Here is a 24,888-nt window from a genome sequence, read left to right as displayed (position 1 = left end):
GAGGACACAGGAGTCCAGGAATTTATCCATTTCTTCCAGGTATACTAGTTTATGTGCATACAGTTGTTTGTAATATTCTCTGATGATGGTTTGAATTTCTGTGGAATCTGTGGTGATTTCCCCTTTATCTTTTTTTATTGCATCTATTTGGTTGTTCTCTCTTTTCTTTTTAATCAATCTGGCTAGTGGTCTGTCTATTTTGTTGATCTTTTCAAAAAACCAGCTCTTGGATTTATTGATTTTTTGAAGGGTTTTTCATGTCTCTATCTCCTTCAGTTCAGCTCTGATCTTAGTTATTTCTTGTCTTCTGCTGGGTTTTGAGTTTTTTTGATCTTGCTCCTCTAGCTCTTTCAATTTTGACGATAGGGTGTCAATTTTGGATCTCTCCATTCTCCTCATATGGGCACTTATTGCTATATATTTTCCTCTAGAGACTGCTTTAAATGTGTCCCAGAGATTCTGGCATGTTGTGTCTTCGTTCTCATTGGTTTTTAAGAACTTCTTTATTTCTGCCTTCATTTCGTTGTTTATCCAGTCAACATTCAGGAGCCAGTTGTTCAGTTTCCATGAAGCTGTGCGGTTCTAAGTTAGTCTCTGAATTCTGAGTTCTAACTTGATTGCACCATGTTTGTTATGATTTCAGTTGTTTTGCATTTGCTGAGAAGTGATTTATTTCCAAATATGTGGTCAATTTAAGAGTAGGTGTGATGTGGTGCTGAGAAGAATGTATATTCTGTGGATTTGGGGTGGAGAGTTCTGTAAATGTCTATCAGGTTTGCTTGCTCCAGGTCTGAGTTCAAGTCCTGGATATCCTTGTTGATTTTCTGTCTGGTTGATTTGTCTAATATTGATAGTGGAGTGTTAAAGTCTCCCACTATTATTGTGTGGGAGTCTAAGTCTCTTTGTAAGTCGTTAAGAACTTGCCTTATATATCTGGGTGCTCCTGTATTGGGTCCATATATATTTAGGATCGTTAGCTCTTCTTGTTGTATTGATCCTTTTACCATTACGTAATGTCCTTCTTTGTCTCTTTTGATCTTTGTTGCTTTAAAGTCTATTTTATCAGAGATGAGAATTGCAACTCCTGCTTTTTTTTTTGCTCTCCATTTGCTTGGTAAATCTTCTTCCATCCCTTTTTTTTTTGAGCCTTTGTGTATCCTTGCATGTGAGAGGGGTTTCCTGGACACAGCACACCGATGGGTTTTGGCTTTTTAATCCAATTTGCCAGTCTGTGTCTTTTGATTGGTGCATTTAGTCCATTTACATTTAGAGTTAATATTGTTATGTGTGAATTTGATACTGCCATTTTGATGCTAGCTGGCTGTTTTGCCCGTTAGTTGATGCAGATTCTTCATTTTGTTGATGCTCTTTAGCATTTGATATGTTTTTGGAGTGGCTGGTACTGGTTGTTCCTTTCTATGTGTAGTGCCTCTTTCAGGAGCTCTTGTAAAGCAGGCCTGGTGGTGACAAAATCTCTGAGTACTTGCTTGTTCGCAAAGGATTTTATTTTTCCTTCACTTACGAAGCTCCGTTTGGCTGGATATGAAATTCTGGGTTGAAAGTTCTTTTCTTTAAGAATGTTGAATATTGGCCCCCACTCTCTTCTGGCTTGTAGGGTTTCTGCTGAGAGATCTGCTGTGAGTCGGATGGGCTTCCCTTTGTGGGTGACCTGACCTTTCTCTCTGGCTGTGCTTAGCATTTTCTCCTTCATTTCAACCCTGGTGAATCTGACGATTATGTGCCATGGGGTTGCTCTTCTTGCAGAATATCTTTGTGATGTTCTCTGTATTTTCTGGACTTGAATATTGGCCTGCCCTACTAGGTTGGGGAAATTTTCCTGGATAATATCCTGAAGAGTATTTTCCAGTTTGGATTCATTCTCTTCGTCACATTCAGGTACACCTATCAAACGTAGATTTGGTCTCTTCACATAGTCCCACATTTCTTGGAGACTTTGTTCATTCCTTTTTGTGCTTTTTTCTCTAATCTTGGCTTATCGTTTTATTTCATTGAGTTGATCTTCGACCTCTGATATCCTTTCTTCTGCTTGGTCAATTCGGCTGTTAAGACTTGTGCATGCTTCGTGAAGTTCTTGTGTTGTGTTTTTCAGCTTCATCAATTCATTCATGTTTCTTACTAAGTTGTCCATTCTTGTTATTGTTTCCTCAAATCTTTTTTCAAGGTCCTTAGTTTCTTTGCATTGAGTTAGAACGTGTTCTTTTGGCTCACGGAAGTTTCTCATTACCCACCTCCTGAAGTCTGATTCTGTCATTTCATCACACTCATTCTCCGTCCAGCTTTGTTCCCTTGCTGGTGAGGGGTTGTGGTCCCTTGTAGGAGGCGAGGTGTTCCAGTTTCGGGTGTTTTCCTCCTTTTTGCACTCGTTTCTTCCCATCTTTGTGGATTTATCCACTGTCGTCTGAGTAGTTGCTGACGTTCTGATTGGGTCTCTGAGTGGACGTCCAGATTGTTGATGATGAAGTATTTCTGTTTCTTAGTTTTCCTTCTAACAGTCTAGACCCTCTGCTGTAGGTCTGCTAAGGTCCACTCCAGGCCCTGCTTGCCTGGGAAACACCTGTAGCAGCTGTGGAACAGTGAGAGTTGCTACCAGTTTCTTCTTCTGTTATCTTCGTCCCAGAATGATGCCCGCCAAATGTCAGTCTGATCAGTCCTTTGTGAGGTGACTCTTTGCATATACAGGGGTCAGGGAGCTGCTTGAGGAGACAGTCTGTACTTCATAGGCACTTAAGTGCTGAGCTGTGAGCTCCGTTTTTCATTCAGGGCTGCTAGGCAGGTACGTTTAAGTCTGCTGCAGCAGAACTCATAAAGACCCTTTTTTCCTCAGGTGCTCTGTCCCGGGGAGTTAGGGTTTTATTTATGAGTATCCGTTGCATTGTCCTGCCCAGCAAGAAGGCAGTCTAGTCACTGCCTGCTGCAGAGGCTATGCTGAGCCGCTCTGGGCTCTGCCCTATGCCGTGGGCTCCACCCTGCTGCCGTGGGCTCCGCCCTGCTGCTGTGTGTAATTCCCTGCAGTCCTGTTTATATGGGTGTGGTTAGAACTGCCCTGGCGATAGTGGCCCGCCTCTGTAATGGTGGACTCTGTTATGGCAGGTTGCCTCGGCAACGGCAGGCTGCGTCAACAATGGCAGAGTACCTCCGTAGGGGTGGAGTGCCTCAGTAATGGAGGATGCCCCTCCCCCACCAAGCTGCACCGTCCTGGGTTCAGCTGTGCTTCCTGTGAAACTCTGAACCCCGAGCGTTTCCAATTGCTGTTTTGTTTGCTTTTGTTGGGGTGGGACCCGCTGAGCCTGATCACCTGGCTCCCTGCCTCAGAGCCCTTTTTTATTTTTAAGTTGAATGGTTGACTCTCACCCAGGTGTTCCAGTTGCCTGCTGAAAGGGTGCCAGGATCTGTGTGATTTCCCGTGTGGTGATCCACTGCCCCGGCTGAAATAATTTCGCTGCCCAGGAATCTCCTGGCCTGGCTTACTGTTTAAGTCCCGTTTAATCAGATGAATGTGCTAATCTGCCTTCCCAAATCTCAAATTGCCAGTTTAACAGGGCAACCAGACCAGTGTATTTTGTACAGAGTACCACTGCGCTGCAGCGCCGGCTGAAACAGCCACGCTGGCCACGTGCTGGCAGCCCGTGGGGCTCCTACACCTGGGAATCTCCTGGTCTGTGGGCAATAAAGATCCGTCTGGAAATGCGGCGTCCACTCACCCTTTGCGCTTTCACTGGGAGCTGCTATCCTGAGTTGCTCCTATAGCGCCATCTTCTCCTCTTTTGCCTATTGGCTTCTCAATCAGAGGGCTTGGAAAGCAAACCGGAGTTATGTTGCTGTACATGGAAGGTTTCCATTGCTGTTCCTTTTTGCAGTCAGATAAGGACTTCTCACTGGCCAATGCGCTGAAAATGGTGGTCTTTTGCTTGGTGCTTGATTTCAGGCCAACTCGGGAATGACTTTTGGACTCAAACATGGGAGAGGCACCCTTGCTTGGCAACATGCAGCCCAGCAGCTCAGCGAGAAACTTTGCCATATATGAGATTTTAGTTTTTTCATAAATAATTTATTTTTTTGAGACAGAGTCTTGCTCTGCCGCCAGGTGCCAGGCTGGAATGCAGTGGCGCAATCTCGGCTCACTGCAACCTCCACCTCCCAGGTCTAAGCCATTCTCCTGCCTTAGCCTCCCAAGTAGCTGGGACTACAGGTGTGCGCCACCACGTCCAGGTAATTTTTTTGTATTTTTAGCAGAGACGGGGTTTCACCACGTTGGCCAGGATGGTTTTGATCTCTTGACCTCATGATCCACCCACCTTGGCCTCCCAAAGTGCTCGGATTACAGGTGTGAGTCATCACGCCCAGCCTATAAATAATTTTTAAATGGTAACGTACCTCAACATGTAGAGGAAGACAATTAGTATAGGATATTAATACAAAAAGGTAAGCATTGGAGAAAAAAATTACGCTTACTGTACCAAAAGTTGGGAAGGGATCCCAGACTGAGTCAAGATTAACATCTTAAAAGATAAGCAACCAGAGCTACTTCCTATGGTTAAGTGGTTGAGTATGTAACTTGCATGCCCAAATGCAGTAGCCTTGAAATCAACATTTCTCCTCATTCATAAGATGTCTTATATCCAAAGAATAAAAAGACTTGCATGGATTTTGGCCTTTCAGTTCTATGAAATACGTAGAATCCTAAAGCCTCTAGAGCAAATTAATTTGCTTAAAAGATTAAACTATTATAAAATTATAAAAATTAGTCTCATCACATTATTTAACAATATTATATATCTGTAATTTTAAAGTCCAATATTCATCTCATTTTATCCTTCTCCTTCACATTAGACAGGAACAGAGGAGAATGCGTGAAATTCTTCCATGTTGTCTTTTTCAGTCAACAACTCCAAATTAGAATTTTTTTCACTGTAATGCTTATTAAAATGAAGTTTTAGTAGTCTTGATGCAAATCCATTATAATCTTGACCCTCTAAGTAATAATTAATTTTTAAACAAGAAGCTGAGAAATATGTTGACCTGAAAACAGTTTTCTGTATCTGATTGTAATGGAGACAGACTGAAGGTTACCAAACTAGTATAAACTTTTCAAAATTCATAGATGATGTATATAAAAAGGGTGAATTTTACTTTATGTAAATATCTCTCTACATTAAAAAAATATTTTTTTATTTCTCTGAAAATGTTAAACTTTTTCTTCTGTCTGCACCATCTCTATTTCCTCCAAGTAGCTTTTTTCTTCTAGCGTATTTTGGCATCTGTCTTTAATAAGTTTTCATTACATGTTAGGTGACCACTGACTGTCCATCAGAGGCTGACTTTAAGTGCTTTGCCCAATAGTAAGGCTTGTCAACTATGGCTTTACTGTGGGTGCTCTGGCCATTTCTTTGTGGTACCTCTAATCTCGGTTTTTTCAATGTTGTCTCCTGTATTAGCAGAGTCTTCTTATCTGCACAGTTTTATTCCTCTCTAATATCTCTACAACAGCATGTAAATATTTACTCAATTCTCCTTTATTTCAGTAGCATCCCCACTCTCAATTATAAGCTATGTCCTCCACTGTAGAAACCTTCTGTTTAACCCTCTCCAGAGAACAAATCCCCTGTCTTCTACAAAGGTAGAAAAAAAGACAGTTACTCAACTGTGTGGAAGGGGATGTTCATTGCTGTTGTTATTTTATTGAGGTGAAATTCTCATAACATATAATTAACTATTTTCAAGTGTAGAAATCAGTGCTACTAAGCATGCTTGCAATATTGTGCCCCAACATCTCTATCAAGTTCTGAAACATTTTAATTATGCCAAAAGAAAACCCTGTACCCATTGAGCAGTCACTTTCCATTCCCATCTCTTCTCAGTCCCTGACAACCTCTAGTCAGTTTTCTATCTCTATAGATTTGTCTATTCTGCACATTTCATATAACCGTACAAAATGTGATCTTTGGGGACTGGCTTGATGTTGGTATGACATTTTTGAGGTTCATATGGTGGTGTGGCATGTACCACTACTTCATTCTTTTTATGGCTCAATGATATCCTGATGTATGGCTATACCATATTTTGTTTATTCTTTCATCATGTGAGTTGATTCCAGCTTTAGCTATTGTGAATAATGCTGCTATAAGCATTTGTGTACAAGTATTTTGGTTGAATCCTGTTTTCAATTTTTCTGGAGACATACCTAGCAATGAAATTGCTGGGCCTATGTTTAATTTGGTCTCATTGCTTTTTAGATAGACTTGCAACCAATACCTTCATTTTTCAACCCAGTCTCAACCCTCTCAGCATACTTCCAAAGTACTTGGCACCATTTCCTGAACCTATAGGGGTTGCGTGATCCATATCAGGTTAGCTCTATATTTTATACAATGCTGTCTTAGAATTCAACATTCTCAAGTTAACTAGGTGACTTATTGTTCATCTATCTGCTTTAAGCTTCAAATCTTGTTGTTGTTGGTATCTCCTCTCCCATTCCTTTTATTTTAGTAGGTTGACGCTTTCATTCTATCATGTCATTTTAATCAATTTCAGAAGGAGAGAAGGAAAAAATATATACTCTATCTTCTACTTTAAATCCATAATAAACAGTTTAATAACATTCATCTACTATATCCATCCAATTTAAATGCCATGTACAATGCATTGTGGGGAATATAAGTATATATGTATGTGTGTATATATATACAGAAATTGTCACGTATATATATATGACAACTTCTGTTTTCAATAAGCTGATAAACTGGCCAAGGAGGCACAGTAATGAGGATTATTTTCTTACACATGCTTAACACATGTATGAATGCTGAAGTTCTGTTGTATTCTTATATAGGAAACTTTTAGAGGACTTAAAAAGTTAAAATCCACACCTGTAGGTAGCTCAGATCTCACATAAAGTGAAAAGTCACCCCTGGCATCAATCACCAGGAAAAACAAAAACTCCCAATGAGAAATAGGAACTGAAAAGGAAGTGGACTCTAGAAAACCAAGAGTAAAGACTCCAAGCCCTTTGAATATTTGGCTCCAGGACCAGATTTTAAAGACTCAAAGTGTCTAAATTTTTACTAAACATGGTCGTTGCCACATAGAAGCAAGCCAAGGCACAGAAGGAAGGCATACTTAAAATGAATCACACACTGAAGACACAGCTAGACTTTGAAATTAGAGTAATTAGAACCATATAATAATTCTTCATTTTATTATCTTCTATTTTCATAGTCTTACTGAAAAGTTATAATTCTGTCTCACCTATAATACTGTGACAATTATTTACCCACACGGGCCAGTGGTTAAGAAGAAACAGCAGTCTCTTTAGCAGTGGGAGATCTGAGGGATTGCTATTTCTCAAAAGATATGGTCTAAATATTTTTTCCGACACACTATTAGGAGATACCTTCTCAGTGCCAACTTGAGAAATTCTGGATTTTATTTTTTTATAAATGAAAGTACCATTTATCCTAGAAATTTTGTACACAATGTGGCCTCTGCAAGCCTTAGTTTCCTCATTTTTAAAGTGAGGATAATAATAAGTGTCTCATAAGGCAATAGAGAGGATAAAATAATCTTGGTAACATACTTTCACATATACTAAGGCCTTAAAAACTTACTATTGGCAGCTCCCAGTATAAATACTACTTCTATTCCTTCTGCCATTATTATTATAAGGCAAGCACCAGAAGTATACATGGTAAGGAGACAGAGATCATGCTGAGCTGCTGTGCTAAGCAGCAGCTTCAAAGGAGAAGCAAGATTTTTAGCTGGGTTTTGAGTTTGAGAAGATGATCATTTTAGAGAGGGAATTACATCATGAAACAACTGAAGGGAAACTACAAGTTCTTTTGGATGTAAGAATGCTTTTGGCTGTAACATTAATGTAAAAAGTTCATATATGTATCTCCATGTATAGATTTCAAGAACAGGTCACAAAATCTAATGAAAATATTTAAGGAAAAAAATTAAATAAAAGGTCTATTACTAACCGAGTGGTATAAATATTCAACTATTATTCAGAAAAATGCATTGACCTAATCTAATATTCTGCTTATGATACCAACTGCTTTCACGAGATGTATCAAAGTATCTTAATTTCTTCACACACACAAGATTTTGACTATTGTACATTACAGAAATCAAAGCAATCAAATACAACTAAAATCAAAGCTTACTATTGGCAGCTCCCAGTATAACTACTATTTCTATTCCTTCTGCCATTATTATTATAAGGCAAGCACCGGAAGTATACAGGGTAAGGAGACAGACTGTTTTAAGTAAAACGTGATCAAATGACAACCCTATTAGCAAGATGAGAGACTAGTAATTTTACAAATACTTGGCAATAAACTGAAAGTCTGTGTACATTCATAAATTTGTATTACAAATATTTTTATGTTACTATATTACTTTTTGCCAATAAAAAGCTTTAATAATATTTTGTAACAATAACAAAAGACCTTGGGATATTTTATTATTTTTATTATTGAACTCCCTGGCATTTAATTTTGCTAAAGACTTTGTGAGTTAATTTTCCACTATAGAATAGTAGTGTTCTTTTAAAAAGTACAATATTCTTCCTCTTCTTTTCCATAATTTCAATTGTTAATCCAATCAACCACTTTCTTTCTAATATACCAATTCTTATGCATGTAGTATAACTTTTAAATTTTCTTGGCTATTTAAACTATTTAGCTTGCCACACATCCATGCCCAAAATATCAAAACCACATGTTTTTGTGATGGCCCATAGTTTCTTACCTGCACTTCTTAAGTTAGGGTCCAGCCCTGGCATCTCTTTGCTAGCTTCAGGGCTGACACTGTAGATTGATGCTCCTGCTTCACTGACGATACTGAGAAGACAGAAAAAGGGGAATATCATTTTCCAAACTTCCTGCATGGTCAAAGAAAATAAATGAATGAAGCCAGGCATTACAAGAAAAAAACTAACAGGGCAAGTGTTCTCTTCATGTCTCAATGATACTGACAGAATCTAATATTTCATTAATATAAAGTGATTATGCAGTATTTTTTTTCACATATGAAATACACAGGCTTAAATCCATAATGAATTCAATCAGTTGCTTTCTCTGTCACTGGTAACAAGAGATGGTTTATAGATTAATACAATGAATACTCTCCCATGATGCCAACTTCAAAATTTTCAGAATATACTTAGCCTCTCCTGTGTTTATATTCCATTATTGACTGACATTTATGATTCCTATCTGAATTAATCATTCTAAGACATCTTGGAAAGCATATGGAGTTATGTCTGTATATGTGCACATGCAGACATACAAAAAAACCCACCATCATCAGCACCGTTGTTGTTATTACCTGGTTATAATTAACAACCACAACATTAAAAAGAAAGGGGTCAGACAAGAAGTCATCCCACTTCTTTTCAGGAGGGTCTGAAAATCCCTCCTTTAGTGAACTTAAAGCCTTCCACACAGGCAGGTGTTAATTCATTTCATCATTTATTTAATCAGATAATCACACAAATCATTCTCTTCCTCTCTTCTTTGTCTCCATAAACCGCAATGAGAATACTGTCTTACAGCTGACATTTGTATGGTGATTACCATTTGGACAGCTTATCAAAAATTTTTACATTAGAGTTCTCCTTTATGACATAACATGCAAAGAAACATCTACTCTAAGTATATACAATACCTGTGGCTCTATACCATGTGACCATGGTATAGCTGTTTAGGTGTCAATATTCAAAACCAGAAACATGTTAGGGTTCACTTTTTAATCCACCCTTAGCAACCTCTCCCTTTCATTGCTCCTCGGTATTTATTTCAATTGTATGAGGCAAATTTAGTGGATGACATTTAACATATTGCCCCACCGAAACAAATGAACCTTGAGAAATAAAATGTGGAAAAGCCAGTTTGCTATCCCTATCTTTGGAGCATTCTTGAATAAATTTTTATGACAAATGTAAGCCACCCCAACTTGAGAAGATTATTCTGGGGAATGTGAGAACTTCTCTTTCTGCAACCCAGATCTACTATCTTAAATTTAAAGAGAAAAAATAAACACTGTAACTGAAAAGAAAGGCTGCTCATCCTGTTTTTCATCAACCCTATCATCATGATACAATGAGAGCTAACTGAGTGCACATTATACACAAGCAAAAAAACGCTTTACAGACACTATCTCATTTAACAGAGTAGGTTCCATTTTTGGAATAAGTAATATGCCCAAGATCACATCGCTGGTAAGGAACTGAGTTAGATTTGGACCCTAATCTGCCTGATTTCCATGTCTGAGCCCTTCACCAGCAAAACCAGGTCTCAAACTCTCAATAAAATGAGAACTCATATTTTTGTGCCAAAAAACAAATGCAACTTCTTTTCTAAGGAAGAGCTACTTTATTAAACAAGAGATACATAAAAACTCTTCCTTTGCCTTTATCTTTGATCAAAAGGTAAAGTGAATTTTGCTCACTTAAGTACCTAAAGCAGAACTTAAGGGTATATAGGAGCCAAAAATGTTTCATAATTTCAGAGACCAGCTTTAAAATTAAAAGGTAATAATGCTTTTTCTACAAAATAAAATTTAGATTATTCTTATCTTCTAATATAACGATCAAGGAGAAAATGTAATGTTAAATAAAGCTTGTAGTGAAGAAAATGTAGTGTGACATAATAATGTGATGTTAAAACTAACTTAAGAAGTGATTTTTTTCAGTTCCATTATAGTGGCATTTCCTAACCAGGGCTCTTGGACTACCGGGCAGGGAGAGGCAAGATTCATCAGAACTATACATAAAATGTGTTTACATAAATTTCCCCCCTAGGAAAAGGGGTTCTATCATTCATTGATTAAAGAAATTCGTGACCCCAAAAAAGGTTAAGAAACACTACTACATGATAAGAATATTTAGCCACCAGCTATCGAAAATTCACTCTTAAATACAAATTAAAATTCAACCTAACAAAAGGTCTTTTCTAAAAAAGCAAGAGTATTCATGAAGTGCAGGCTAGACCTATTATTAAGAGAAAATAATATTTTTAAAAATCTTACCACAGATTTATTTTCTATCATTTCCAGAAGCCTGCAAGGTTACAACTATTTAAATAAAAGGAACTTAAATGATAAATAAAAATTCCAATTAACTGTGGTTTTTAGCAGTTGGGTACCTGAGAATTTGCTGGGCTCTTGGAGGTTATAATTTTCAATAGACTGAGGGAAACTATTGCAAAGAAAAACACTCAGATAATAAATATTCCTCCAAATACCATACTGCCATTCTTTTAAACAGAGCAATACAAAACAGATGTGACACATTGCACCCAAAGATTTCGGATTAACATTAATATTAAATCAATACAAAATGTAGTAAATTTCATGTGTTTTAGTTATTCAATAGTATGTATCTAATAAACAGTTCAGTGTTCAGCATAGATCAGAAAGCTTAAATAATCTAAATGAACAGAAAAACCTCAACACTGATTACTTCAATGTAAAATATGTTAGGACCGAAGAAGTATATGTAACAAGAATTAATGAAACAAATCAAACTGGGAGTGGTGATGATTTTTTTCCAGAAGTTACTAAGAACAAAAGCTATAATACTCTTCCTTTTTCATTCCTATTTAAGAGTTCAAGAACAGACGCTTGCCAAAAGTATACTAGATTTACGAAAACACTTTCTGTTTAATAGGAAGTTTCCCAATAAACTATTGGGAAATTATTCTAATTATCTCTAATATTTTGAAGAAAGCAAAAATGAACTTTATATAAAATTCATACAGCTAACGATTTAGTATTACATTTCACAAAACAAATTTCTCACCAGTATAAACAAATTAGGCTCAAAATCCTAGCAACTTGATTATTTTATATATTTTGTTATGAAGCAGGTAAGACTGAGCAGAATTTATTATTTGGGGAGATTTTAACTGCCACAGTTGTAATTCAACTAATGTTTACAGATTATTACAGTAATCAGAAGGCCCTTCAAATTGCTACAGTTTAGACATCACCTAAACCAATACATTAGTATTCCAAGGTTTAGATAAAGAAAGTACATTTCAGAAGCTACCATCGAGTCTACATTTTACCAGATCTACAATATGCTAATTTCTCTAAAATGAAAATGATAATTGAAAAGAGATTTTATTTAATTAAGCACTATTTTTAGTATTTTTATTTTAAGGAAACAAATCACACACTTAAAACCTATAAAGCAAGTAAAGTACCTACAATATTGATGCATTCACTTTCAAATTTTTTGACAAAAACCCCATGAGTTAAAAACGCTAAATTTTATCTTAAGTAAAATTCTTAAGTAATTACCAACATAACATTAATCATCAATCAATATAATTTGTTTTCATTATAAAAGATATATGTTTAAATAACAGAATTGATATCTCCACAATTTATAAGTCTTTTCTACCACGACAGGTTGTATGTTGATGAGGCTTTTAAAACCAGGTTTCCAAAAACTTTTCTTAAAGTGACTATTCATTCTAACAGTAAGAAAATGTTATTATCATTATTATGTTTTACCAGATTGAAATGGGAAGGTGGTATTATTTTCATCAGAAAGAAAAACTAGTTTTTTTTCTTAAGTTACTGGGGCAATCGTTTTCACATTCATTAACTAGATTTCATGAAGACTGCATAAATCTCTTTTCTTTCCATTTCCCAAATGTGAAAATAACTTTGTTTTTTCTGACTTTAAAATAAATTACATGCTTTCTCTTATGTTAACAGAAGAACTTAAAAGTAATTTGCTTAAATAAAAATGCAGTTATTTAGTAACATACCAAAAATCAACTGGGATATATTCTTCAATACTGACTAATATGTTCTTAATTCTTTACAAAAGTATATTAGAATTCCTCAAACTCTACAAAAATCTAGCAGTTTCCTCTTTTCCTTCCTTCTGCCTATCGAAAATGAATGTATTAAAAAGCTACTATGGCATATGCCTTGCTCATCTCACTAAACTTTTAAAAATAATTTATCTAAAAAACATTCTTCCAACTTGTCAGACTGAAAAACATATCCTGAGAGGTTAAATGACTTGCAGTACGTTTCTCAACAAATAATAGAAAGCACTAAAAACATGAACCAACATAAATCTTGATTACTTGGATATGAGATAATCTGTTCTGAACTATCAAAAGAATAGCTGTTTGTATTTTAGGGATAGGAGACAAGGCCAAAAATTAAACTACCACAAACAGAAGGGGCTCTAAGATTTAATGCTTAAAGGCTACAGCTTATATCTAAGAAAATAGCAAAGTAATTTTAAATTCTTTTATTTAATGATAAATTTTAACTTCAGGGATGCTCAAATCAGCAATATCCAGTCATCCACTTAGGTAGAGCCTGGTGCAGTGACAAATGCCTGTAATCCCAGCACTCTGGGAGGTCAAGGCGAATGGATCATCTGAGGTCAGGAGTTCAAGACCAGCTCGACTAATGTGGTGAGACCACCATCTCTACTAAATACAAAAACAAAAACAAAAAAATTAGCCAAGTGTGGTGGCGCATGCTTGTAATCTCAGATACTCCGAAGGCTGAGACAGGAGAATCGCTCAAATCCAGGAGGCAGAGGTTGCAGAACGGAGATCACGCCATTGTACTCCAGCCTGGGCAGCAAGAGCGAAACTCCATCTCAAAAAACAAACAAACAAAAATATTCAGGTAATCTAGTGATGAAGAGGACATAGGGAAACAAGAGAATCATACCCTATCAAAGACTTTCAAGCTGTAGAGCTCTAGGATAGTAAATTGAAAATTAGATAAAAAATCATAAAAATGTACATTCTCTCTGAACTATTTTTAACAATATACATGAAAATGTAAAAATTCAAAAAAATTAAACTGCACTATTTATGACAGCACAACTGTGACTGAAATAAAGTAGAAAAATATGCCTACCATTAAAAGGCTCATTTATGCTGTCATTAAAAATTATTATTGTAAAATGTTTTATCTTATGTAAAATAGTTATGATAAATTATTAACTTAAAAAACTCGTTAAAAAACAGAAGGCTTATATAATATAATGTTAACTGTACTGAAACATGTATTATTACTTTAATTGTATTCTTATTTCTTTAAGTTTTTCTGCAATAACCATGTAATACTCATATGTAACAAGAAAAGGTTTAAAATGTAAGAACAATTATTAATTGGTCAAGAAATCATATCTGATAATGACTAAGATTTCTTTTAAATTTACCAAGCTTTCTTTTAAAGTTATTAAAGTTATTGTAAACTTAAATCTGGGTAAACATATCATTTATCTGTAGAAGATCTCAAGCAATGACATTTTATATTATTATAATGTAAGAGAAAGATAACTAAGCAGAAAAGTCAAGAATAAGTTCTCAACTTTTACACACAGGCCATATAAGAAGCAAATGAATGATGAAAAATCTTATAAGAAAATATATATTATACATCCTTAAATTTCACTTGGTCCTTGCCCTCTTGAATTTTACTTGGCCTCCTTAAGTTATCCGTCATGATCACTAAGGCATAGTCAGCTCACTATCTACAATATAAAAGATGTGAGGCGATGCAGAAGTATGCCAGGAAAGTAGTATGCATGAAAAAATACTAAGGGCAAAATACGGTGAAGCAGAAAAAGAGAAAGAAAATACACAACCTTATTATTTCAATACCAGAGGAGTTTACCTTTAGATACATAACACTAGCACCATCTGGTGGAGGAAAAGTTAGAAGCAATTCTTCAACTACCATGTTTTTTGTTTTCAGTTTTTTTTTAATTTGTCATGTTTCAAAAAAGATGATCATTTTCCACAGAGAACAACTCTAGGAATGGTACAGTTATCACACAAAGGATCCATATCAAGCCTGGGAGAATACAGAAAGTCTACCAACCAGAGGACCTAAGTGTACTCCCAGATGGACATCCTATCAAGATACTCTTAGCTATAGAGCAATCTTCCAAAAGAACAGAATTCTCTTGGCTCCCTTTCTTTTGGTGCCCCATACCACAGTAGATGAAAAGAACACTTTCCAACCCCAAAAGAAACCTAAAATGGAGAGACCTGAATTATCAACTAACAAGCAGAACTTTAATTTGGAGTTTTGGGTTCCAAACTTCACAGATGGGGAAAAGCAAATCAGCAAACTGAAGGACAAAGAAGATGGAAAGTTTGTCTCCTATTTGTAGATTAAGTTCCTCTACTGAGGCAGAAGAAATTTCAACAAAGAATGGCATGAGCAAAAATTGTTGTTTCCTGTTACCTTCCACAGAAAGCATCTCTCTTCCTCTCTCTTCCCTCCCTCCCCACCTTCTGCTTTTCTTTTTCAAAATCTTTATCTTTTTTCTCTACCTATATCTGATACCAACATAAAGTTGTTTTAAGTACTGCATGGTACCACTAAGGGAAATATAGAAAAAAAACTGCCACAGTACCAACCACAAGACCTGGTGCATAAGTGGCATTAGTCTAGGCAAGAGGCAAGGGCCTGGTTGATTCTGGGACAGGAAAAGCAGGCTCAGAGAGAGGCACACTAACAGCGGAAGAAACAACCGTTGTTTACAACAGAACTATAAACACTTCAGGTTCACTGCTAACAAGATTAAAAAAAAAAAAAAAAACCTAAGGGGGCAGGGAATAAACATTGTTCTAATTTTATAATTAAAATTGTTCTTTGGTCAATATTTTGCAATGTATTGACTTAAAAAACATGGTGTGTCAAACCCACCTGCCATCCCAACACACCCAAGAGCTGCTTCTCCTGATTCTTGCATTTAACTCCAAAATTATCAAATTTTTATGTATTCAAATTTGTGTTTACTCACATAATACCAGATTATCTGTATTTGTTTAAACTTAAGTGCAAATTTATTCAGATACAAATCTGAGCGTTGCACAGAGAATTGTACAGTTACCTTAACAAAGGGAAAAGTTTGTTTCATTTACTCTTCCACTGCTCCTATGTTTTGTTTTGCTTTTATTTTTAGCTTACATGCATCTGTTGGAGTTTGTCCAGTAATAAATATGAGAAGTTCAGATTGCTATGGCATAGATTTTTTAGAATAAATATAATGCAAATTGTTCTACTCCGTCATTATCTAATACAATAAGACAGAATTGGCCAACTTTGAGAATATTCTAATATTTTGCTATCTTTTCCCAATAATACTGAGTATTATAAAAAAACAAAAAGGTAACCCCAAATAAACAGAAAAAAAAAAGCAAAAAGACGGTAAAAAGTAAAATATAATAATAAAAAGAGAAAGAAGCAGAGATAGACTTTGCCAGCAACAACAGCCTAGTTCTTACGTATAGCTGAATAAACTTTTGGAAATAACAATGGTCTGTTATATTCACTAAGATGCTTCCAAATTGTACCGTTAACAATCTCAGTGAACTCCACTAACAAATGACATATATTTGTGATACCATTTCTCACACCTCCCCTTTCCCCTGCTCTTACATTTCTTTGTCCCTCTCCCCACAATCTCTACACTTAACTCTGAACTTGTATCTCAGCAGGAGTCCCCAATATCCAGTAAAAGGAGACCTTATCTACAAATTTCATCTAACATACTCACCACCCAGTAGCCTCCAGTTTGGATCCTGAAGCTCTATTCTGAAGCAGCCTCAACCTTTAAAATTTCCGTTGGCCACCCAGCTAATGCTGAAAAAAATCCTGAAAAACACATGCTATGTACAGATCAGCTTCTTTTCTAATCATGGTTTTTCAAGTACACTGAACAGATGAAGGGAAAGAATGAGTTGCTCAATTCAGCCAGCTGCTCCATTTACTTCTTTATCTACAGTCAGATCTTTACTTTTTTGGGATCACTGCACATTTCTGACTCTGCTATATTACACTGTGTAAATATTTAGGAGACATAATTCCTCTCAAGGATCTAAACATCTACTGTCGTTATGGCAAATGAACCTGTTTATACTATGTTCATTAACTAACAGCAAGCTCAAAAGAACACAGAAATTTACTAACATGTGGTATACAAACATCACAATCATAACAGCTTCTCATGGGGACATATCAAGAACATGAAAAGCCAGTTTATTTTTACTCTCATTGCCCTATAATTTCCTTTAACTCTACTAGAACAGTCCTTAATTCAAACCTTTCCTACAGTTACAGGAACAGAACAGATCAAATGTACATAAATGGTACCAAAATAACCCACATTTCCATTTAACTTTCCTTGAATCTAGAGCAGTAATTCTCCAACTGGAGCCTACATCAGAGTTAGCTGGAGGGTTTGTTAAAACAGATTGCTGGGCCCCCACCCCCACAACTGGGGCTGAGAATTTGCATTTCTAAGAAGTTCACTGATGAATCAGATACTTCTGGTGCAGGGACCACACTTTTTAAGGTTTCTTGAGGTGTAATTTACATTCCATAAAATTAACCCATGTTAAGTGTATGTAATTCAATGACTTTTAGTAAATGGTGTACAACCATCACGAAAATTCAATTTCATATAAAATTTTTTAAGAAACTGCTTAGGTGCAATGAATGATGCAGTTTGTCCATATCCTTGACAATACTTGTTATTTGTCTGTCTTTTTACTATAACTATTTTAGAGGTTATGAAGTGGTATCTACCTAAAATTTAATTTACATTTCTTTAACCACTAATGATGCCAGTCATTTATTCAATGTACTTACTGGCCTTTTCTAATATTCTTTAGTAAAATATCTATTCTTCTGGTTTTTAATTGGTTTGTCTCCTTACTAGTGAGTCGTATGTGTTCTTTAGGTATTCTAACTACAAGTCTTTTATCAGATACATGATTTGCAATTATTTTCTCCCAATTTTGGTTTATCTTGTCATTCTTTTAGTGGTTTTCTGAAACACAAAGTTGTGTGTGCTCATTTTGGTTTTTGAAAATTATTTGGTGTGTAATTGTTACACACATTTTGGGGGGTACATGTAATATTTTGATACCTGCATATAATCTGTAATGATCAAATCAGGGTAAGTGGGATATCTGTCACCTCAACCATCTATCTTTTCTTTGTGTTGGGAACATGACAATTCTCTTCTAGCTATTTTTAAATATATAACGAATTATTGTTAACTATAATTTCCCCACTATACTACTGAACTTACTCCTTCTATGTAACTTCTTCATGCCCCCAGCTCTGGTGGTACCATTCTACTCTCTATCTCCATAAGGTCAAATTTTTTGTCTCCCATGAGTCAGAACATGCAATATTTCTTTCCACGCCTGACTTATTTCAGTTAGCATAATGGCCTCCAGTTCCATCCATGTTGCTGCAAATGACAGGGTTTCATTCTTTTTTACGGCTGAATAATATCCCATTGTGTATAATACCACATTTTATTTATCCATTCATCAGTTGGTGGACACTTAGACTGATTTCCTATCTTAGCTAATGTAAATAGTGTTGCAAGAAACATGGGAGTACAGATATCTCTTCAATATACTGAGTTCCTTTCTTTTGGATATATACTCAGCAGTGGGATTGCTGACTTATATGGTAGTTCTATTTTTAGTGTTTAAAGGAACCCGCAGAGAGTTTCCCATGGCTCTACTACTAGCTATACTACTATGGCAATACTACTTTACCTTCCCACCAACAGTGTATGACTGTTCCCATTTCTCTACCTCTCCAGCATTTGTTATATTTTACCTTTTTGATAAGTCATTCTAACTGTGGTGAAATGATGTCTCATTGCGGTTTTGATTTTCATTTTCTTGATGATTAGTGATGCCTAGTATTTCTTTAATATATCTAGTGGCTATTTGTATGTCTTCTTTGGAGAAATGTCTGTTCAGGTCTTTTGGCTATCTTTTAATCACAGTATTTGTGGGTTTTCTTTTGGTATTGAGTTGTTTTAGTTCCTTATATGTTCTAGTTATTAATCCCTTTCTGACATATAGTTTGCAAATTTCTCCTAGTCGGTAGGTTGTTTTTTCACTTTGTTGATTGTTTCCTTTGTTGTGCAGCAGCTTTTAGCTTGATGTAACCCCATTTGTCTATTTTTATATTGGTTGCCTGTACTTTTGAGGTCTTACCCCAAAAATCTTTGCCCAGACGACTGTTCTGCAGCATTTCCCCAATGTTTTCTTTTAGCGGTTTTATACTTTCAGGTCTTACATCTAAGTCTTTAATCCATTTTTAAATTTTATATATGGTGAAAAACTGGAATCTAGTTTCATTCTTCTGCACATGGATATCCAGTTTTCCCAGCATCATGTATTTATTTATTTATTTATTTATTTATTCATCTATCTCAGCAAGGCAATTTTACTTTCTGAAGAAAGGGTAAAGGCAGGCATATTTATTCCTTACACATTGGGTCCTTATTGCTGTGTCCTATCTCCAGTGGTTGGAACCAGACCTCACACTGCTTTTTTTTTTTTTTAATTACACTTTAGGTTTTGGGGTACATGTGAAGAACATGTAAGACTGTTGCATAGGTACACACATAGCAGTGTGGTTTGCTGCCTTCCTCCCCATCACCTGTATCTGGCATTTCTCCCCATGTTATCCCTCTCCAACTCCCCACCCCCCGCTGTCCCTCCCATTTCTCCCCCAGAGATCCCAGCATGTGATGCTCCCCTCCCTGTGTCCATGTGTTCTCATTGTTCAACAGCCGCCTATGAGTGAGAACATGTGGTGTTTGATTTTCTGTTCTTGTGTCAGTTTACTGAGAATGATGGTTTCCAGGTTCATCCATGTCAATACAAAGGACACAAACTCATTGTTTTTGATGGCTGCAGAATATTCCATGGTGTATATGTGCCACATTTTCTCTGTCCAGTCTATCATCGATGGGCACTTGGGTTGGTTCCAAGTCTCTGCTATTGTAAACAGTGCCACAATGAACATTTGTGTGCATGTGTCCTTATAATAGAACGATTTATAATCCTTTGGATATATACCCAGTAATGGGATTGCTGGGTCAAATGGAATTTCTATTTCTAGGTCCTTGAGGAAGTGCCACACTGTCTTCCACAATGGTTGAACTAATTTACACTCCCACCAACAGTGTAAAAGTTTTCCTATTTCTCCACATCTTCTCCAGCATCTGTTGTCTCCAGATTTTTTTAATGATTGCCATTCTAACTGTCATGAGATGGTATCTCAATGTGGTTTTGACTTGCATTTCTCTAATGACCAGTGATGATGAGCATTTTTCATGTGTTTGTTGGCCTAATGTATGTCTTCTTTTGTAAAGTGTCTGTTCATATCCTTCACCCACTTTTAAATGGGCTTCTTTTTTTCTTATAAATCTGTTTTAGTTCTATGTAGATACTGGATATTAGCCCTTTGTCAGATGGGTACATTGCAAATTTTTTTTTCCCATTCTGTTGGTTGCCGGTTCATTCTAATGAATATTTCTTTGCGTGCAGAAGCTGTGGAGTTTGATTAGGTCCCATTTGTCTATTTTGGCTTTTGTTGCCAATGCTTTTGGTGTTTTAGTCATGAAGTCCTTGCTTGTGCCTATGTCCTGAATGGTTCTGCCTACATTTTCTTCTAGGGTGTTTATGGTGTTAGGTCTTATGTTTAAGTCTTTAATCCATCTGGAGTTAATTTTAGTGTAAGGTGTCAGGAAAAGGTCCAGTTTCTGCTTTCTGCCCATGACTAGCCAGTTTTCCCAACACTATTTATTAAACAGGGAATCCTTTCCCCATTGCTTGTTTTTGTCAGATTTGTCAAAGATTAGATGGTTGTAGATGTGTGGCATTGCCTCCGAAGCCTCTGTTCTGTTCCATTGGTCTGTATCTCTGTTTTGGTACCAGTACCATGCTGTTTGGATTACTTCAGCCTTGTAGTATAGTTTGAAGTCAGGTAGTGTGATGCCTCCCACTTTGTTCTTTTTGCTTAGAATTGACTTGGCTATGCAGGCTCTCTTTCGGTTCCATATGAAGTTTAAGGTGGTTTTTTCTAGTTTTGTGAAGGTCATTGGTAGCTTGATGGGGATAGCATTGAATCTGTAAATTACTTTGGGCAGTATGGCCATTTTCATGATATTGATTCTTCCTACCATGAACATGGAATGTTTCTCCAACTGTTTGTGTCCTCTCTTATTTCATTGAGCAGTGGTTTGTAGTTCTCCTTGAAGAGGTCCTTTACATTCTTTGTTAGTTGTATTCCTAGGTATTTTATTCTTTTTGTAGCAATTGTGAATGGCAGTTGGTTCTTGATTTGGCTCTCTTTAAGTCTGTTATTGGTGTATAGGAATGCTTGTGATTTCTGCACATTGATTTTGTATCCTGAGACTTTGCTGAAGTTGCTTATCAGTTTCAAGAGATTTTGGGCTGAGACGATGGGGTCTTCTAAATACACAATCATGTCATCTGCAAATAAAGACAGTTTCACTTCCTCCTTTCCTAATTGAATGCCCTTTATTTCTTTTTCTTGCCTGATTGCTCCGGCTAGAACTTCCAATACTAAATTGAATAGGAGTGATGAGAGAGGGCACTGTTGTCTAGTGCCAGATTTCAAAGGGAATCCTTCCAGTTTTTGCCCATTCAATATGATATTGGCTGTGGGTTTGTCATAAATAGCTTTTATTTTGTGATATGTTCCATCGATACCTAGTTTATTGAGGGTTTTTAGCATAAAGGGCTTTTGAATTTTGCCAAAGGCCTTCTCTGCATCTATTGAGATAATCATATGGTTTTTGTCTTTGGTTCTGTTTATGTGGTGAATTATGTTTATAGACTTGCATATGTGGAACCAGCCTTGCATCCCCAGGATGAAGCCTACTTGATGATGAGGGATAAGCTTTTTGATGTCCCAGCATCATTTATTAAAGAGGATGTCTTTTCTCCAATGTGTGTTCTTGGCACCAATGTCAAAATGAGTTAGCTCCAAGTGCACAGATAGATTTCTGGGTTCTCTCTTCTGTTCCATTGGTCTATGTGTCTATTTTTATGCCAGTATCATGCTGTTTTGGTTATGACAGCTTTGTAGTATATTTTGAAATCAGGTGGTGTGATGCTTCCAGCTTTATTTTTTTTTTTTTTTTTGCTTGAGATTGCATTAGCTATTTGGGGTCTTTAGTGGTTTCATTTGAATTTGTAGTATTTTTTTTTTTCTATTTCTTTGAAGAATGTCATTGGTAATTTGATAGCTATTGCATTAAATCTGTAGACCACTTTGGGTAATAAAGACATTTTAATAATATTAATCCTTCCAATCCATGAGCATAGAACATTATTCCAATTTTGTGTCCTCTTTAATTTCTTTCAGCAGTATTTTATAATTTTCCTTGGAGAGATCTTTCATTTCTTTAAATTTATGCCGTGTGTGCCTGTGTGTCTACATGTGTGTGTGTATAACTATTATAAATGAGACTGCTTTCTTGATTTCTTTTCCAATTTGCTGATAGTATATATACACATAAACAATATTAATTTTTTTTTTTGAGATGGAGTCTTGCTCTGTCACCTAGGCTGGAAGTGCAGTGGTGCAATCTTGGCTCACTGCAACTTCTACCTCCCAGGTTCAAGCAATGCTCCTGCTTCAGCCTCCTCAGTAGCTGGGACTACAGGCACCTGCCACCATGCCCAGCTAATTTTTATATTTTTAGTAGAGACAGGGTTTCATCATATTGGCCAGGCTGGTCTCAAATTCCTGACCTTGTGATCCGCCCGCCTTGGCCTCCCAAAGTGCTGGGATTATAGGCATGAGCCACTGCATCCAGCCAACAATATTGATTTTTGGATGTTGATTTTGTATTCTGCAACTTTACTCAATTCATTTATCACTTCTAAGAGTTTTTTCGTGGAGTCTTTAGATTTTTAAATACAAGATCATGTTGTCTGCAAACAAGGATAATATGACTTCTTCCTTTCTAATTTGGATGCTCTTTATAGCTTTCTCTTGCCTAATTGCTCTGGCTAGGTCTTCCAGTATCATTTTCAATAGAAGTGGAAAAGTGGGCATACTTGTCTTGTTCTGGATCTTAGTAGAAAGGCTTTCAGTTTGTCCCATTCAGTATGATATTAGCTGTTGGTTTGTCATATATGGACTTTATCGTGTTGAGGTATGTTCCTTCTATACCCAATTTGTTGAGAGTTTTCATGAAGAAGTGACACTGGATTTTACTGAATGCTTTTTCAGCATCTATTGAAATGATCATATGGTTTTTGTTCTTGATTCTGTTGATATGATGTATCACATTTATTGATTTGCATATGTTGAACCATCCTTGCATCCTTGGGATGAATCTCACTTGAAACCTAAAACTTCTTAATTTTAAAAAAAATTTTTAATTTTTTAATTTAAAATAGTTTTTAGACAAGATATTACTCAGTCACTCATGCTGGAGTACAGTGGCATGATCACAGCTCACTGCAGCCCAAACTCCTGGGCTCAAGCAATATTCCTGCCTTGGCCTCCCAAAGTGCTGAGATTACAGGCTTAAGCCACTGTGCCCAGCAAAATTTTTAATTGTAATGAAGTCTAGGACCATAGTCTGAGAATCACTAGAATCACTGTTCTAAAGTCTCAAAACCTCAAAAGAAATACCAAGCCCTTGAAAAATGTGAAAGCTTAAGAGTTTTCCATCTGTATAATATGTAAATGTCTCTCATAGCTTCTACTTTTCTGTTTTGTTTTAGCAAAGCCTATCATAACTGGCATCCTACACATATTACCTTTTTGTGAAGAAAACAAAACTTGCAATTGACTTTGATATATTATGCAATGAATAAATGCCTGAGCTATCACCTAGGAACATCAGATGGAGAGTTCATACTAAAGAATATGGATTACTGAGGCAGTGTTTTGAGAATCATTGGTCAATCTATGGCTTTTGATATCCTACGTATGAAAAATGTAAGAAATATGTCTATTTTACAAATTAATGAGAACAAAGATAAATGGTGCACCATGGTAAAGATTATAAAGAACAAGCACATTAGCTTAAAAATACATTTGATTTATCTTGGAATTTGTGTCTAATTTTGTCATTTTCACTTTAGAGCCATTTAAAATAATTCACATACCAATTCAGCCCTTTCTTTGTTGAAAATCTATTGTAATTCAAACTAAGAGGAACCAAAGATGTAGCTAAAGTTCAACTCTTGTCTAATAACATAACTTGCAATTGTATGAAACATACTTCAACAAATATAAAACATGTTTGACTCACGTTGAAATAATATTAAGGTTGTTCATTTCCAAGGTGAAACCCAAAATAATACATGGTTTTTCCTTAGTGATTAATCACTTCCAAAAAGCAAATCCAAAGAGGAAGAGACTTATATGAACGCTATTTCTATAACCTAAGACATGTATTCTGGGATTCTATGGAAAAACTGTTACAAAAAGGAAGAATCCAGTTAAAAGATGAAGAAAGTTTAAATTTGCAACAAGAATCCTTCTTTACATAATTCAAGTCAGTCTAGCTAGCCCTAAGCAAGAACCTTTCTTTACTGAAGAACTACCAAGCTTCTACTATAAAATATTTTCAAATATTTATGCTCCAATTCATGGATCTTATTGATAACAGCAATTAGTCCTCATTGCCTCCTAATTGCTAAAGATGGATTTTATATATCTATTAGCATTCACAAATTATCTACTAGTCTTCACAAATTAACACTATAAGGAATAAGTCTGTTGGCCTGTCAATATTCATTCTCCCTTTTCCGTGTGCCACTTAAAGCTATTTGAGAAGAAGCTTTCCAAAGTGATTGCAGAGGATGTAGCTTCATGTCTGACCCAAAATCTTTCAAAATGGTCTGGTTCCCAATAAAATAACTTTTAGGGCATTTTCTCATCCAACCTCTTTATGTTTTCTTGCAATTCAAAAAGACTAGTCATTGGAACTTCTTTCCCAAATTATACCAAATTAGACTATCAGCATCTCCGTGATGTAATCAGACTTGAGATTCA

General features: G+C 36.0%; 1 protein-coding gene across 2 annotated transcripts in view; it reads right to left on the bottom strand.

Moving 5' to 3' along the window:
* The window catches only part of SRBD1 (S1 RNA binding domain 1), a 239,963-nt gene that overhangs the window by 116,095 nt on the left and 98,980 nt on the right, over window positions 1-24,888 (bottom strand). For both annotated transcript variants that reach the window (XM_035272653.3, XM_078348438.1), the window contains exon 15: window positions 8,770-8,861. In XM_035272653.3, coding sequence (XP_035128544.1) covers window positions 8,770-8,861 — 92 coding nt within the window. The remainder of the gene's footprint in view (window positions 1-8,769; window positions 8,862-24,888) is intronic.

Source organism: Callithrix jacchus, chromosome 14 (assembly GCF_049354715.1).
Source record: "Callithrix jacchus isolate 240 chromosome 14, calJac240_pri, whole genome shotgun sequence".
Taxonomy (NCBI): Eukaryota; Metazoa; Chordata; class Mammalia; order Primates; family Cebidae; genus Callithrix; species Callithrix jacchus.
The sequence above is the reverse complement of the archived record's forward strand: the minus strand, read 5'-3'. Positions and strand labels throughout refer to the sequence as shown.